Source organism: Peromyscus maniculatus, chromosome 9 (genome assembly GCF_049852395.1).
Source record: "Peromyscus maniculatus bairdii isolate BWxNUB_F1_BW_parent chromosome 9, HU_Pman_BW_mat_3.1, whole genome shotgun sequence".
In the NCBI taxonomy this organism is placed as follows: domain Eukaryota; kingdom Metazoa; phylum Chordata; class Mammalia; order Rodentia; family Cricetidae; genus Peromyscus; species Peromyscus maniculatus.
This window is the reverse complement of record NC_134860.1, coordinates 26,395,835-26,413,651: the sequence shown is the minus strand read 5'-3', so window position 1 is coordinate 26,413,651 and position 17,817 is coordinate 26,395,835. Positions and strand designations below refer to the sequence as shown.

The 17,817-nt window shown below is 43.6% G+C and overlaps 1 protein-coding gene across 12 annotated transcripts in view; it reads right to left on the bottom strand.

Moving 5' to 3' along the window:
• Positions 1 to 17,817, bottom strand: part of Cadps (calcium dependent secretion activator) — a 440,161-nt gene that overhangs the window by 316,412 nt on the left and 105,932 nt on the right. For all 12 annotated transcript variants that reach the window (XM_076544508.1, XM_076544497.1, XM_076544503.1 and 9 more), the window contains exon 3: positions 9,317 to 9,649. In XM_076544508.1, the coding sequence (XP_076400623.1) occupies positions 9,317 to 9,649 (333 nt within the window). The remainder of the gene's footprint in view (positions 1 to 9,316; positions 9,650 to 17,817) is intronic.

Below are 17,817 nucleotides of genomic sequence, written 5' to 3'. Positions count from 1 at the left end.
GAGAAGGAAAGAACTGAGACCAATTACTCAACCAAACACACTATATTCATAGTACATTTTCTTCTATGCTTTTTTTCTACCATTGAGTAGAAAAGATAATTGATATCTCAGATAATTTCTCTTCATTCAACCCAAACAGTCTCCTTATCATTCACTTCCCAACCAGTCCCTCCTCCGTGGGGCTGTGATGGCTAACCAGACTGCATCATTTTCTGAGGTCTGCAGGACATGCAGCTGCTGAAGCCACACTATGCTGCCTCCCACTGCCCCACTGCCACTGTACTTAACCACCTGACCTAGATGAGGGAAGCCAACAAAAAACTAACACCATTGAATAAACACCCACTGTGATCACAATTAACCAAGCCACAGAATTGTATTTTCAGCTGATTTTTTCCCTACGAATTTTAGGGGAAAAAAGAGCAAGCTGTATAAAAGCAACTCATAAAAAAAAACTAAGTAAAACTCATTAATACCTATCTTCCTAGGGTATAGACAGATCAATAAACTTTCTAATGCCCCAAATCTTCTGTATCTATGGAAAAGACATATGATGTCTGCATATTTGGAAAGTATACCTCAACATTTTCAACCAATTCAGCTAAAGAACAAAACCATCCAATCTTCCTTTTAAATCCTACCTCTACCTCATGGCTGTTAACCTTGGAAAAGTGCTTCATCTTAAAACCCACTCCCATTCCCGCCCTCCTTCCCTCCCTCCCTCTCTCCCATTCCCTCCCTCCCTCTCAATGCCTTCCTCTCTCTTACCCTTTTTTTATTTCTCTCTGACCCCAGTTTTAACTTCTTCATTAAAATATCGTCCTTACAGGAGCTGGAGAGAGGATCAGCTATCAAGACCACCTGCTGCTCTTGCAAAAGACCTGGTTTGGCTCCCAGTACTCATAACTCATAACCACACTTCCAAGAGATTCAATGCCCTCTTCTGGGTTTCTGTGGATATTGCATGTGCATGGTTCATGTACTGACAAGTAAGCACACACACACATGAATTAACAAATAATTTAAAATGTCTATGTTAAAGACAAATTATAAGAAATTTATATAAATATAAATAAATATATTTGTAGCTAGACTTAGCACCTCACACATAGTAAATATTTGGCTGTTATTACTGTTCAAACTGGAGGTAGGAAAGTAGGTGGATCACAAAGCCTCCACTAACTGAGTCTAGCATAAATGACTAACATAGAATTAATCACCATCTAGAAAGGAGAAGAAACAAATGTTTTTATTCAGAGTTTCAGAAGGGATTTAAAGAAAAAGGCTAAACCACAAATGTAATCTGTGTACCAGACTCTCTGACCAGGCTTCTGAAAATTCCAGGTCTCAGTTACTGAGGAGGCAAAAAGGTTGTAGGGAGTCGGGCTGGTGAGACATATCAGAAGGCAGATAGCAAATTGTAATTTGCAAGATTGTGTGGGGGCTGTTATGAGGCTTTGCCATTTGGCAAAAGGTATAAAAAGTAGAAAACCATCTTTCTGTCTTTTCAGGAGCTATATTTCTTTTATACCTTTGATTACAGTTCTCTACTTCAGTGCTTGAGAGAAGAGCAAGGAAGCAAGCACATGTATGATTCCATTTTGGAGACAGACAGAAGAGAGTGATGAAATTTCTATGGCAGTTTGGAAGGCTGCAGAGAAAACACCCAGTTCTCTGCTTATTAATGAAGGATACCCACTGTCTTCCAATTTCAACTTCTTACTGCTGTTAGTTTTTTGGTAACAGCAGGTGCAATGATAATATTTGACTGTGTATTCCAGGAACAAATGAGGAAGAAACAAGAAAAACTATGGCATGCTCTTGAAAATTAGATATTGCTTTCAGTTCCTCCATCTGCAATGCCTTTAACTTTGTCCCCACAAACTAAGTGGAATTTTCCCATAATATGTTGCCTGCTTCTTGATCTCTTTTAGCTCTGTTTGCCAAGACTAAAGCACATGTGATAAACAAAGCCATTTAATACCAGAAAGTCCACCAAATAGCCAACACTCTTTAGAGTCAGTGCATGACTTCAGAAAGACAAGATTTAATTTCTGTTTCTCTTTGATCAACCATGTGATGAAAGAGACAGGTTAAATGTGACCAGAAGGAAAGCTCATTCCTAGAACACTGTGGCCCTTTTGTTTTATCATGCTATAAAACTATATTGGTAGGTAGATTGACGTCGCATACCAATTGGTCTTTTAGTGGTTTGAATGAGAACTTGTCCCCATAGGCTCATGTATTTGAATACTTGGTCCCCAGTTTGTAGGACTGTTAGGGGGAGAAAATGGGGGGTGCAACCTTGGTGGAGGAAGTGAATCACTGAGGGTAGGCTTTGAGAGTTCATACTCTCACCCACTTATACTCTGCTTCCTGTTTGTGGTTGAGATGTGATCTCTCAGATTCCTGATCTTGTTGCCATGCCTTCCTGCCATGATGGACTCCTACCCCTCTGGAGCTGTAAGACAAACAAACCCTTTCTTCCATTGGTTGCTCGTTGCCATGGCATTTTATCATAGTATCAGGAAAGTAGCTAATGGGACCTTGTTTTAGTTTTCTCTTGTTGAGACAAATGCAGTTTAAAGAAAGGCTTTGTGCCGACTGACAGTTTACGATCTATCAGGGTGGGGAAGCCAGGGCATCAGGAGCCTGAACTAACTGGTCACATGTCATCCTCATCCAGGAAGAGAGAGATGTTTGTATTATCTAACTTTCTCCTTTTCATATAGTCCAGTATCCTAACCCAAGGAATACGTGACTGCAGTGAGCAGACATTTTTACCATGGCTAACCTAATTAGGATAGCTCCTCAGAGACATCCCAGTGGCTTCTCTCCAGGGAATTCTAGATTTCATCAAGTTGGAAATTGAGAGTCATCATCACAGACCTCTTCCACTATTCCACTCTGCCTAACCAGGAAGAAAGGAAGAAACACACACCCTTGTACAACAGGAGTGTTTAAGCCCACGGGACTTCTGTACTGAGGAGTCTGTTGACACTGGACTGAGAGTTTACATGAGTCAGGCATTGGCCCCACAGTGTCAGATGTTGGCTATAAGGTGATAAACGTGGAAATGATGGCTCTTGGTCTCAAACTGTCTGGAGCACAGGTTCTTAAACCATGAGTCATGATCTCACATAAGATCTTGTAGCTGAATGCAGATAGTGGAAAAATTGGCGAGAGTAAAAGATTTTTGAATATATAAAAACAAAAAAATTAGTTAAAAATGAATGCATAACATTTCCAGCGGCCTTGTTGCCACACCTGCCTATAGAATTGTGTGTCTTCCTTCTCAACACACAACGGGTCAGCTTGCCCCCAACACACCACCATGCCTTGTCGTGCTAGCAAATGCTCTCTGAAATGCCTTGACTCAGATTCAGGACTGTTGAATGTTGTAAATTACAGTGCTTTTACCTACAGAGTTTTCTGATTTCTATAGAACCATCACGATTTAATTATAGGAAAAGTTCTTTGCCTTTTATGATTGTCATTCCTCAGCGTGTACCCATCTTTGGTTCATACTGTGTTATCATGTTTGATTTTAAAAATCAGTCTGAATCACTGAGTTGAGTTTTACAGAACTCGTTAATTTGGCTTTGGCTTAGGACAGAATTCCCAGCTTTCTGAAATGGCCCAAAACATATTTCAGCCATTTTGCACTGTACTATATATCTATGCAAAGCAGTGTTCTCAGCACTGTCGATTATAAATCAAAATATTGATCAATTCTGATAAATGTTGATGATGCTTTGTCTACTAGTACCAAGTATTGAGCCAAGTTTTATTTTTTTGTGTGTAAAAATAAGCACGCCTATCTCATTAGCATGTAAATCTTCATTCATCTTTAATAAGTGGTAAAATTATATGCTTAACAAAAATTTGTTCTAAAATTTCTTCCTGATTTATCTTCAGTCCATGTTTGATTTGTACACCTATTTTACATAGTTCTTTACTTGGGATTGCACAATAATGTCTTTGGTGGAGGAGGGGAGCAGACACACAGAAGCAAATGGGAGTGGTGTGTGTGTGTGTGTGTGTGTGTGTGTGTGTGTGTGTGTGTGTGTGTGTGTGTAATTGATCTATAGGGAATACTATCCTGATCATAAGGGCTCCATTTCAGAAGAACAAAAAGACACTAAATGAAGCCAATTTTAGCAGGGCAGTGAGGGAGAGTTTCCCTTAAATTGCACACAAAGGAACTAGTCACAGGAACAGCTAGCACAACCTTAGAATGACCCCAATGAGAAATGCCCTGTGACAGCCCCTCCTACCACCACGGACAGAGCTGATAACTTGCTTCTAATCAATGTTTGATGGAAAGAATGAGGCGTTTTTGCAGATGTAAGAGTCTTAATCACTAGAATTTAAAGGAGATTTATCTTGGTGACTGACTTAATCCCGTTTAAAAGCAAGTCTGAACCCAGGGATCAGGAACAGCAAGAGTCTCTCTGTTGATAATTCTGAATACAGCCTCAAGGACATGAGTTGTGACACCAATGTGAAGGAGCTCAGAGGTGGATCCCTCCCTGCTGAGCCTCCAGATGAGAAGAGGATCTGGCTGATACCTTAATTCCAATCTTATGAGACCCTAAACAGAGAATCTGAAGAGAGATGCCTGGACTTCTGACCTAGAAAAAAGTCTGAGTTTTAATAATGGGAGATAACAAATAAGTATGCTTTGAAGCTGCTAAATTCGTGATCAACTTTATGCAACAATGTAATAAACATATATAATATCCATGCACAGTGACACTCAAAATCATCTGGATGGGTGGGGTGGGCAAATATGACCATTTGGACTTATGCCATGGGGCACTCTGGGACAATGTAAGAGTCTAGGCATTGCCCATAGATGACTACAAATGATGCTGGGGTCACAATCTGATGCTTTAAAATCTGTTGAGACAATGAATAAGTAATAAAAGCATGTTTCTAAATAGCATTACTAGACTACTATTACAATAGCCTATCCCAAAATTTTAAAGTATCTCAAAAAATATTATTGTAAGACCATTATACACAAAGAACTTTACTGTGGTTACAGGGCTAAAAGTAGTCATTAAGAAATAGAGTCAGCATCAAAAAGCAAATATTCAGTCAACACATCTTTAGGGAACTTGTGACCCTGGAAAAAACTATGCTGTTATGTGGAGATTAAGGGCTCTGTAATGAGGTAAGATACAACCCAGCAATCTGGGTCACAGCTGAAAGCCTGATAATTTGAGGTTTCTCTTCAGAGTCTAATAAACTATGTGAAATGCTGCCAGGTGTTAATCAAGCCCAAGGCAGACAGTCATAAGATAAACTGCACCATGAAAGGCATGATGGTTTGAAGGAAATGAAAGGAAATATTAAGAGAATTAGAATTCTATAGTGATGAAGAACTCAGTATTATAAATAGTTTTTATTTTTATTTAATTTAATTTTTTTTTCAAGACAGGGTTACTCTGTGTAGTTTTGGTGCCTGTCCTGGATCTCACTCTGTAGATCAGGCTGGACTCAAACTCACAGAGATCTGCCTGGCTCTGCCTCCCTAGTGCTGGGATTAAAGGCATGAGCCACCACTGCCTGGCCAGTGTTAGAAATGTACAGGTATTTATAAATTGAGAAATCACATGCCATGTGTCTTCCAGATTTATCTGAAAACACTCTAGATATTTACAGGTGGCCAATGTCATCTCTTGACAGTGGGGGCATTCATGTTATCCACCCTGCTTATTGGGCATAGATGATGGCTCTGGAGAAGGTCAGAAGCATGATACTGATGGTTCTGTGTTAACATATGATCAGTATGGCACTCTTCAGAAATCAGAATTGAAGCCAGAGGAAACATCTTTCCTATTCATCCATATCCCTTCAACATCAGTGCCCTTGTAAGAGTGTACCATTGCTTCTTTCCTACACGTAAGCACACAGCTCTATGGTATTTTCCTTCTTGTTGTGTGAACAGGTGTGTGTGTGTGTGTGTGTGTGTGTGAGAGAGAGAGAGAGAGAGAGACAGAGAGAGAGAGAGACAGAGAGAGAGAGAGACAGAGAGAGAGAGAGAGAGACAGAGAATGAGTGTGTGTGAATGAGAGAGAATGTGTGTGCATGTGCAAGAGAGAGTGAGTGTGCATGTGTGTGAGAAAGAGGGAGAGAGAGGGAGAGAGAGAGAGAGAGAGAGAGAGAGAGAGAGAGAGAGAGAGAGAGAGAGAGAGAGAGCATGTGTACGCTTGAGTGTTTGTGGGTGCATGTTTGTGTGAGTACGTCCATATGGAAATCAGAGGTAAACTTGGTGTTGTTCCTCAGGAGCTACCTACCTTCTTGGTTGAGAGACGGTCTCTCATAAGGACTTGGAAATCGAAATTTATGTTAGACTGGTTTGTCAGTCAGCCCCAGAGATCCTCCTGTATCTGCCTGCCCAGGGCTGGAGTTGTAATTGCACGCCATCATGCTTTCCTTTATGCTGATGCTGGCGTTAGTTTGCATGCTTCTGTAGGAAGCACTGTTTGGAGGGAGCCATCTCCCAAGACTGCAATGTGCTTTTCAAGAGAAATGTTCACACACTTTAGAATGATGTAATTAAGAATGACTTGTAGTGTTAAACACATTACAAGTATAGCAAATGATTGATCAAAGGGGCAGAAGACAGCAAGTGAGAGAAAGGGGGGCTTGACTGTATCTCCAAAACACTTTCCTTACTGTGTCATTGTGACCAGCAACAGCCTTGGATTTCACGTCGGGGAGCAAGACAGTCTTTGTTTCATTTTTTAGATGACACAATGAATCTCAGAGAGATCACCTTAGGCTTGTGAGTTAGTGTAGAAATTCAACGCAAATGATCAGGCACGTGCTTCCCCAGCACTATGAAAAATGAAAGCAATATGGACATCATGAGTTGTCAATGGCTTTACAATGGATATTAAGTGGGGTGTGAGCAACTTCTTCCGAGATCAGTCCATACATTCTCACACAAAATGGATCATTAAACACTTCCATATGTAAATAGAGGGACTATTGGGATGGCTCCTCACTTTCTTCTTGTGTTTTGATAAACAGCTTGTGTTATAACAGACAGCTGTTTCAGAACTGATATAACTGCTCTTTCATAAATCCCACTTCTTCTTTGAGAGGAGATTGGCAGTCACTGGCAGATTTTAAGAGAGGGATATCACTGAAATTTGAAACAAACAAACAAACAAACAAACACCCCAGCTCCTGAAAACAGATTATAGCTTTCCCTCAGAAGCGCTGTGCACAAGAGGAAAATGCTGTGTACACTTCTGCTTTGGAAGCACCTAGGAATTGCTTGTCTTGTAAGGACACAAAGGCATAGAAAATGTATAACTAAACAATAAAAAGTGTCACTGGGTTGAGGATGAAATCAACTCAATTCCATATCCTGGCTCTTGTGAATTGACAGTGTTTTGCAAAGTAGAGTGCACTCTGAGAAAGAGGGGGTATGGATCGTTCATCTGTGACTCTTGGTCACAGGGCTCAGGGAAGTCCAATGCCCTCTCTGGCCCGTCGAGGCATCCTACCAGGCAGTGGGGAGAGAGGGTAAATGCTATAGATGCTTTGCGGCCAGCTCAGGCATACAGTAGGTGAAAGCTGCTGTGGCCAGTGTTGCATTACTGAGGGAGTGGCATTAGAGACCGCCCCCACTCTCAATGTGTCAGAGCACTGGCTGCCCTGGTGGCTCTTGCACGTCCTCAGCGCTGTGAAATGATCTAAGAGGCCTATTTTATAGCTGTGTTTCACTTTAATGAGTGTGTTTTTAAAAAAGAAAACCTAGGACATCAAAGTTAGGATTTCACATGCAGGTAACGGTGAGCTAAGAGAGAAAGTGAATTTGAGTAGGTATAGTAAGACATACAAATAGTCCTAGGCAAACCGTGGAAACGGCAAAGGCATGAAGACTCAGTGTTAACAGCTGAAGACTAGGAAATGGTTCAGAAGGTCATTTTCTCCCTCCCAGCTGTTTTCACTACTTATTTGCTGAGATTTTTGTTATTTGTTTCTTTCTATAAAACAAATACATGCTTAAGACAAAAAAGTTTAGAAATGTAGAAAAGCACAAATGGGAAATATAAAAACCAAGCCTGATGCTTCCTTCTAAAGATAAGCACCATCAACTCTCTACTGCTTCCATCTTTCTGCCCATAAAAAACGGGGCCAAGTGCATGGTTGCTTTTAGAGTACCATTTTTGACCTACCGATAGCTAATGAAAACTTTAAAATGGGATGTGTTCTTTAACTCTTACCACTGAAGTGCATACCATCACGAGGTTCAATCAACGCTTAGCTCTGTATAATTTCAAATCAATGTGGAGAGAGGGTCACAAAACCCAAAGGCCTCAAAGCCAGTGAGAGGTCAGAAGAGAGTTTCCTCAGTCTCTGTGAGTTTGAGCACCGGCCGCTCCTGGCCAATCCGTTAGTATTTCCCCTTCACCTGCTGCAGGGCCCAGAGTTGACCCAGGGGAACGAGAGCAAGGTTGAAGGATTCTGACAGCTCTTAGAGGGGAATGGACAGCACAATAACCAGAAAGGGATGTCCTTGTTGGAAATTCAAATTCCTAGGCTGGCCCCAGGTTGAAACTCTCTAGGGAGGTAGCTGGATTGTGCATTTAAAGCATGCTTTTATGTGTCACACACAGAACAGTTCAAAGCCATGTGAAGTAAACTCAATGAATATTTGCTGAGGGAGTAGATAGCATGGGATGGGTATGTAGGAAACCACAATCTCCCATAGCTTGCTCTCCAAGCCTATATCCAGGGGAAATACAGACCTATGTGGGGGTAGAACTGAGCAGAATCCAAGGTCCAGCTCTCAATCTGGTGCATTCAGAGACTCATGATGAATTGGGCTATAATTCAACTCAAACCTGAGCAGGATTTCTGTGTCAATCACTCTGGATACCCAGGCTTTGTGTCTAGCTTTCTTCTTTGCTGGAGACACAGAAATATTTCGTTCTGCACACACTACCCACTTTAAAGCAGAACTATCTTTGTATAAAATCATACTGTTGATTGTTAGCTCTTTTTATACAAGGCTACACCGTTCTTGTGGGGCCTACTTGCTCCTCAGCCACAATGAGGCCAGTCCTAGGAACCATGAGACTAGGAGCCACTTAAGGGCTCGCATAAATGTTTCAGTGTCTTTTAACATCTGATAAAACCACAATTATAATCTACTCTTCAATAAAGTCAATCTTTCATCAGCACACTTATAAAATATGATTTTTAATGTTTTCCCATCAAGAAGTGGCCCATAAAATTCACAATGGGCTCTGCTGACCCACAGTTCTAGGTCCAAGGAAGAGGCACCTACCTGACAGGCATTATACAGGAGTTGATGCTCAAACTTCTTGATACCAAGAATGTTTTGGAACATCTCATAGAGTTGTTCTTTGCTCAGAATCAACTCAGAAGCTGCACTGGCTGTCATCCGGGCTTGTTGCTTCCTGGGGTCCTCCTCACCACGGTAGATGGCATCAAACTTGGCCATCCAGGAGCTCAGCACGGTCTCCTTGCTGAGCCCATCAATCTCCGGCAGGCTGCGCACCCTCTTCTCAATGTGTTTCTTGAAGACTTCCCGAGAGTCATTGGCTGAGCAGCCACCGCTCTGCACCATGCGGGCCACACGGTCACTCTTGAGAAACACCTGAGCGAGAGAGGACCAAGAAGGATGGGGTCAGCCATGAAGGTGCCCGTGCCCTGGACTGCATCCTTCACATATATCATGGGATGCACCAGCGTGCCCATTCTCCACTGACTGGGTCCTTGCTGTGAGATTTCAAACAAGTCCCCTGTATGCTTTTTTCACACCCAAATCTTAGAGCAAGAGTAAAGTAGTACAGTAACTCCCCTTTCGTGAGGGGTGTGTCCCAAGACTCTCACCGGACGTCTGAAACCACAGATGTTAGTGCACTCTACTTGCTCTGTTGTTTGTTCTGCTTGGAGACTTTGATAAAGTTTAATCTATAAGTCTGAAAAAGACTAGCACCAATTCCAGCAAGAAAACAATTCCCGCGATATATTATAATAAGAACTATTTAAAGTGTGTGAATTGCTTAACTCCAGGATTTTTCATTTAATGCCTTCAGTCTAAATAAAGCTGTGAAAATTGAGACTACAACAGAAGGGAGAACTACACAGCTTACCCCGTGGGCCGTAAGGATTGCGCTCATGACAGGTGCATCGAAAGCATAGGCCGCGCTTAGACTGGGCGGGGCTTCCCTAATGCTGCTGCTCAGTGGCTGTGCAAAGGGTGCTGTGAACCTCATCAAAACGTTAGTGTTCCTATCTATAAACTGGGGAAATAATCGACTCTATATAGGTGTTTTAATTAAATGACTCATTTTGAAAAGAGCACTTACAACGGTGCCTGGATCCCTAAATGCCACAGGGGTTCTTATTATTGCCATTAAGTATCTAGCATACAGCACTTAAATGTTAATCACTACATGCATCTCGTTTATGCTCTAAAGGATACTTATCGTAACTGGAATTAAGTATCAGGAAAATATGTGCTAATTTTCTGTCTCCTTTACTGACATGCAATTCTAGTGTGCAAGGAGTGGATACATGCTCCTCAAATTATCTCCAGTCTTTGGATAGCACATGGTACTCTGAAAATGAGCTAAAAATACTGTAGCTGTTAGGTTCAGTCTACTCTGGAAGGTATGTCCAGCCTTGTGCCATCGTGACAGGATGTTATCATAGGCAAATGTTCAAGACCTGTACAGTCAAGTTCCCAAAAAAAAAAAACTTTCTCAAATTTATAATGTTTTCAATAAGTTTATGAATCCGTATTGGGCAGCCTTTATAGCTGTCCTCGTCACATATGACCTGAGTATAGATGGGAATCCAAGACTCCACAGAGGGGTAGTGACTTGCCCATCGTACCTACCCCGGCCTGATTATAGTGTCTAGAGAGAGAGGAGGCGTGGGGGAGAGAGTGGTGTACATGCACATGTATGTGTGAATACCCACACTGGTGCATACTTAGAGCCTGGGAGGATCATCAGTGGTCTGCTCGATCACTTCCCACCGTATTTCTCTCACTTGACCTGGAGTTCGGCTGGCTATTGCTGTTGTTTTCACATCCCTTTAGTGACTGAGGTTACAGAAGCATGCACAACTTCAGTCAGCTTTTGCTGTGGATTCTGAGGGTTTGAAGTCAGGTTCTCATGCTTGTCCAGCAAGTACTTTCATCATTTAAACTATGTCCTCAGTCTCCACGTAGTCTCTTCCTTCACTCTGCTTCCTCCTTCCCTTCGGGTCCCCTCCACTAAGTGGAGGACCTTCCAGCTTTGCTACCTGAGTCCTGGGAGGCTGCCACTCACTAGTTTTCTCTTGCTCCCCTGCCCACACTTGGAAGCTCACACAAGCTCACACACAGTTATGGAGTGTACTACAAGGTACTGCTGCTACTGCTTCATATTCACAGAGAGGAAAATAACTGACACTCTGGAGCTGTGTCCTGGTCATGCTCCAGAGGATGCACAAAGGTCCTCCAGAGGATGCTCAAACGTTCATCCCTGGCCAGATGCAGCACTTGTCTTGTAGGCTCTGAGGGTATCAACTAGGGCCTTAGTGGAAAGGAGGCGGCCTTGTGCATTATGACAGCATCATACTGGGTGAAAAACTGTTAACCAATGTGGCCTCCATCTATTGTTGACTTAACGCAGCGATTTAGAAAAGAGGGCTGAGGGTTTGTCTTCTTGGCATGTTCTGGCTGCCTAGGACCTGGAGCTCAGCTATATTTGAGAGCTAACTTTAAAGTCAACTAGAGGAAATATTTCAAATGTGTTTCAGGCCTGATACAGCTTTCATAAGCTACAGAGTTCACATGGGAACCTGCTCTGCTTAATGAGGATTTGCTTAACCTGACATGTTATGAGTCTCAGCTACAGGCCTAGGTCTCAAGGAATAGGGAGCTGGAGAGATGGCTCAATCCATAAGCACTTGGTGGGCAAGCAGGCAGGGGCTGGAGAGGTGGCTCAGTTCATAACGCACTTGGTGGGCAAGCATGAGGACTTGAGTCTGATCCCTAGCAGCCAGGTAAAAGATCTGGGCATGGTGATGTGGACTATAATCCCAGCATTGGCAAGGTGAAGATAGAGGGAACCCTGAAGCTCAGTGGCTGGCCAGCCAGCCTGGCCAAATTTACAAGTTCTATATTCAATGAGAGATCATGTTTCAAGAAATAAGTTGGAGAGGTATTGAGGAAAACACCTGAGGTTAATGTCAATCTCCAATGTGCACATGCACACATATGTGTGCATACACACACACACACACACACACACACACACACACACACACACAGAGAGAGAGAGAGAGAGAGAGAGAGAGAGAGAGAGAGAGAGAGAGAGAGAGAGAGAGAACATGTATACATACACAGAAGAATAGTAATGCTGTAAAGCAAGTTGAGGCATCTTTAGGAAGATACTGCAGTGTTGTGAGTGAGGATGCAAAACCAAGATGCTGTGTCACCTGGGATAAATCACCCTCTCTCTGATTTCCCAATTTCACATCTGTAGGCTGAGAAAATTGAATTATGAGGTCTTTGTATTATCCTTCTAGCTTCAATGTCTTCATGGGCCATTTTCTTCTTTCTTTGAGTGCTTACTAGATAGGACACACTGTATTAGGTGCTGGGGTACAATAGTAGAAAGGTACAGACTGAGCACTCACAGAGGGAAACAGAAGTCACCCTAATAATCTCATACCAAATAATCACAATCTGGAATGATCACTGACAGCATAGAGTCCAGCAGTCAGGGGTGTTTGTATGGGAGTCTACGGTGGTCCAGGAGAACCCAGCAGTCATGGGTGCCTATGTGGGAGTCTCTGGTGGTCAAGGAGGACCCAGCAGTCATGAGTGCCTATGTGGGAGTCTATGGTAGTCTATGGGAGTCTATGGAGTCTATGGGAGCCATGGCAATGAGGTGTTGGGGAGTGCTGGTATGAGATGGACAGGAACGACTACATATCCAGAGCCAGGGCAGAGGCATGACAGCCACTGGTGCATTTTAAGGCCACCAGAGAAACACTGATGGTTACAAATTGGGACACAGCACAAGAGTGGGAGGAGCCAGCTGAGAGGTCCCTCCAGAGGACAAGTAAAGAGCAGTGATGGATAAACAAGAGGGCCTCCATATCTGTTCTTAGCTGTAATGACCACAGAAGTTTAGAAGGATTCAAAAATGCAGCCATACTCCCCCAAGCCCCAGCTGTCCATGCCATTGTCCCACAAACCAGAGAGAGCCCGACTAAACTCTTAGCACCAAATTCATTTTCCCCAGAGCCTTTCCGGAGCTTCCATCCATCCTGATTTTATGACTATTTGGTAAATGTTTGAATCTCAAGGTAGATTCTAAGTTTGGGGAAGATAGTGTTATATTTTCTCTTTTACTCTTTGTTCTTAACTCCACCTCCGTGTGTGTGTGTGTGTGTGTGTGTGTGTGTGTGTGTGTGTGTGTGTACTCATAGGTGCTACTGTGTACGTAGAGAGGTCAGAAGAGAGCCTTAGGTGGTGTTGCCGCCTGTCCCCTTGTTTGAGACAAGTTCTCTGGTTCACTGCTGCCTACGCCAGGCGAGCTGACCCATGAGTTTCGGGATTCTCCTTTCTCTATCTTCCATCTTTTCCTGGAAGTACTGTGATTGCAGTCATATGCTACTACACACATCTTTTCTACATGGTCCTAAGGATCCAAACTCATATCATTACTAGTATGGAAATGTTTTATCAACTAAGCCATTGTACAAACTCCTTGTTTTGTTTATAAATTAGTTTTTTATACCTAAAATACTATCTACCACACAGTTGATGTCTGATACATACTTGTTGGGGTAAACTGCTGAGAACAGCATACTTGTCCAGCAGAAACCTGCTGACTAGCCAGATTATATCTGGGTGAGAAGGGAAAAGGGGAGTTGGCAAACACATGTGTGGGCCTCCAGAAAAGTGAGCTGGGACTAACATTCTGTGGGAGTTATAGCCAGGAGCAGGCGGGATAATAACACTACATTCTGGAATGACACTTCTTCTGGTCCCTTCCTTGAACAGAGCAGTCACTCAGTATATGTTAAAGCCATTGTGGTCTTTAGAGTCAGTTAACTCCCTTGGACCTCATTGTTTTTCGCCAGCACATGAAGGCAATCCAGCCTTCCATCTTTGATGAAGATAGGGCCAAGAGGACTGTGAAAGGGGAAGTGATCTATCAGTTTAGAAGTAGATGTGACTTCAGATCCTGCAGGAGACATGAATACATCAGCGTGGGAAAGAGGCTGAGGATTGAGGAAGTAGGGAGAAATGGAATGTCAGAAGGAGGTACGACAGCCAGAGGCAGAGGACACTAGCTGGAGACTGAGTTCCCTGGGTTCCTAACTGTCAACAAAGGAATTAGGCCCAGGCTGGCATCAGCTTATATGAGCACTACTGCATCTCTTTGCATGCTTTGTCTTTGTTTTCCTTTCTTAGTGGCTGCGATATGAGACTTCCAGCGCAGGAACAGTTCTATCCAGGACACCCATAGATCTTCCCTGGTCCTCGGTCATCTCCCAGGCAGGCCTCAGTGAGAGGGGAAGGTATGCAGATACTTGAGGTCCGTCATTAGCCCAGGCTTCCTGTGTGATTGCTAAGCAGCTCCAGCTTGTTTTATAAATGAGCACATTCACACCTAACAGATGTGCCTGTTACATGGGGAGGCTGTGTAAGCTCCCACTTTCTGGCTGGCAGACTGAGGCTAGAGCAGATCTTTTCCTCTTTTAAAAAAGTAAATTATTTTTGGTCTAGGAGGTGGTCCAGAAGGTAAAGGCATTTGCAGCACAAGTCAGACATCCAATCCCTTGAACTCACACAAAAATCCATAGTAGAAGCAACAAGAGAGACGCTGCCTCAAAAAAAAAATGTGGGAGGAGAGAATAGGCTCCTTATAAGTTGTCCTCTGATAGGTCCATGTGCACTGTGGCATGAGTGCACACACATACACATACACACATATGTGCACACACACAGATATTAAATAAACAAAAATTTAAAAAGTAAAGTATCCCAACATGAGTAAGACTAAAGCTTGGTAATAAAATAAAATAAAATGAAATGAAACTACCATACACACACACACACACACACACACACACACACACACACACACACAGAGGGAGCACTTTTGTAGATGAAGAAATTGAGGTTCAAACTTATGAGATTTTTATCTAAAAATCTGGGCATCGTGACAGCACCTTCACAGCTGGGGGACCACGTGGACGTGAAAAGGATACAATGACTGGATTGCACCTGAGAGAATATACTGTAACCCTCAGACCTCGTAGGCGTCATTCAAGGGATGAAAGGATTTGATATTTCCTGGCAATCAGGGCCACTAGAAAGGAACAAACTAAATGTGTGTGTGTGTGTGTGTATGTGTGTGTGTGTGTGTGTGTGTGTGTGTGTGTGTGTGTGTACTCTGTACAGCCACTAGAAAGCTTGGGCTCTGTCTGTGCCCCTCCCCTTTCCCCTTGTGCCCACTGATGGCTGGTTTGGACCAGAGCGGGCTGGATTCGCACATGAGTGGATAAAGGGCAGTGCTTCCCAGCCCCTTTCCTTTTCCCACAACGGCTCTTCACTACTGTAGTATGTGGACAATTCATCCCCCAGCAAACAGTACCTGGCTTGTCTGCTGTAGTACTCTCAGAATCTTTGATGACGAGCTCCTTAAAGTGTCATGCCATTGAGATTGGTAGGGTGAAATAGGAAGAAATGGCATGGTGGGGTGGAGGGTGTGTGTGTGTGTGTGTGTGTGTGTGTGTGTATGGTGTATGTGTGTGTACGTGTGTGTGTGTATGGTGTGTGTGTGTACGTGTGTGTGTGTGCATGTGTGTGGTGTGTATGGTGTGTGTGTGTGGTATGTATGTGTGGTGTGTGTGTGTGTGTGTGTGTGTGTGTGTGGTATGTGTGGTGTGTATGGTGTGTGTGTGGTGTGTGTGTGTGTATGGTGTGTGTGTGGTGTGTGTGTGTGTGTAGTATGTGTATGGTGTATGTGTGTGTGGTGTGTGTGTGGTGTGTGTGTGGTGTGTGTGGTGTGTGTGTGTGGTATGTATGTTGTGTGTGTGTGGTGTGTATGGTGTATGTGTGTGTGGTGTGTATGGTGTGTGTGTGGTGTGTATGGTGTGTGTGGTGTGTGTATGTGTGTGTGGTGTGTGTGTGGTGTGTGTGTGTGGTACGTGTGTGTGTGTGTGTGTGTGTACATGTGTGTGTATGGTGTGTGTGTGGTGTGTGTGTGTGGTGTGTGTGTGTGGTGTGTGTATGGTGTGTGTGTGGTGTGTGTGTGTGGTGTGTATTGTGTGCGCGTGTGAGTGTGTGTGCATGTGAGTGTGTGTGTGTGTGTGTGTGTGTATGGTGTGTGTGTGGTGTGTGTATGGTGTGTGTGTGTGGTGTGTATTGTGTGCGCGTGTGAGTGTGTGTGTGTGTGTGTGTGTGTGTGGTGTGTGTATGGTGTGTGTGTGTGTATTGTGTGCGCGTGTGAGTGTGTGTGTGTGTATGGTGTGTGTGTGTGTGTGTGTGTGTATGTACATACACATACACACCGGTGTGTACTTGAAAACATAGGGGAGAGAGAGAGAGGGAGATGAGGGAGAGGGAGGGAGAGAGGAAGAGAGAGAGGAAGTGTGTGAGAGAGGAAGTGAGAAACAGACAGAAAGATAGAGACACAGAGAGTGGGAGAGTGAGAGAAAGAAGAGAAGCGAGGGAGGACAGCAAGAAGAAAGCACGCGGATGGGCCAGGGCTGAGTGACAGTGGAGCTGAAGGGAGGCCCATCTGGGCGTTTCCTCCGCTGAGAATACAGCCACGCAGCTCTGACAAAAGGGCAGTAGTAACTCCCGATTCTTCACTGGGGAGCCACTGCACTTTGAAACAGGCCGAGCCTGAACTCGGGTTCCAGAGGCGGCCCTGGTCTTGAGCCCTGTAGCCACGTTAGTTCAACCCCACCCACTGTGGAAAAGTCCCCGGGCCTTTGCTGGAGTTTTTAGCAAAGAAGTGTGTCCCCTTTGTGGCTGGGGTTACTGAACTGGCGGGACATCCTAGTGCCCCCTACATGCACAAAATCAGAAGGACGGAGGGAGAATGCACACTATTGGCATCTCTGAATGCAACCATGGCTAAGGCTAGCCCTAACCCTAGAATTTTGTCTCTTGAGAAAAATTTCCTTTAGGTTGAAACCAGTTTAAGCTAGCTGCAGGTCATCTTCAACACAAAGTCCTGGCAGAGGTGAAGGTTAAGAGGGGTGCACAGGGATCTTTGAGTTGGGTGGAGAAGAGGTACCAGCTTCTCTGCAGCCCAGGGGAGAAGGGAAAGGAGGAAGGGATGCCCCACCCCCCTGGGAGGTCCAGCAGGCACAGTACTAATCCTGATCTCTCACCTCCGCTTCAGTGGATTAGACTTTCCAGAAACTTGAATCTAAGGCTCACTAAAGCCTCAATAATGAAGACAGCAGCTGGATCTCTAATCCCTACATTCTTTCCTACGCTACTGAAATCCTAACAGGAAAGGTTCAAGCATTCTCCATCCCTGTATTCTTAACCAGAACCATACGGGACTCTTTCATATAAAACTAGCCACTCTCAAGGAAAAAACAAAACAAAAAACCAAACAAATCGCTATAGATATCATAACTTCCAAAGACTCATTAGCATGCTGCTGCTGATTAATCTTCAAATTTAATTAATAGAAATGACACTTTCTTTTAATTTGCATCATTAGTCAAATGAGCATCCTAATTAGGATTTATAACATACAGATTTGTAAACTCCAGCAGATGAGCATA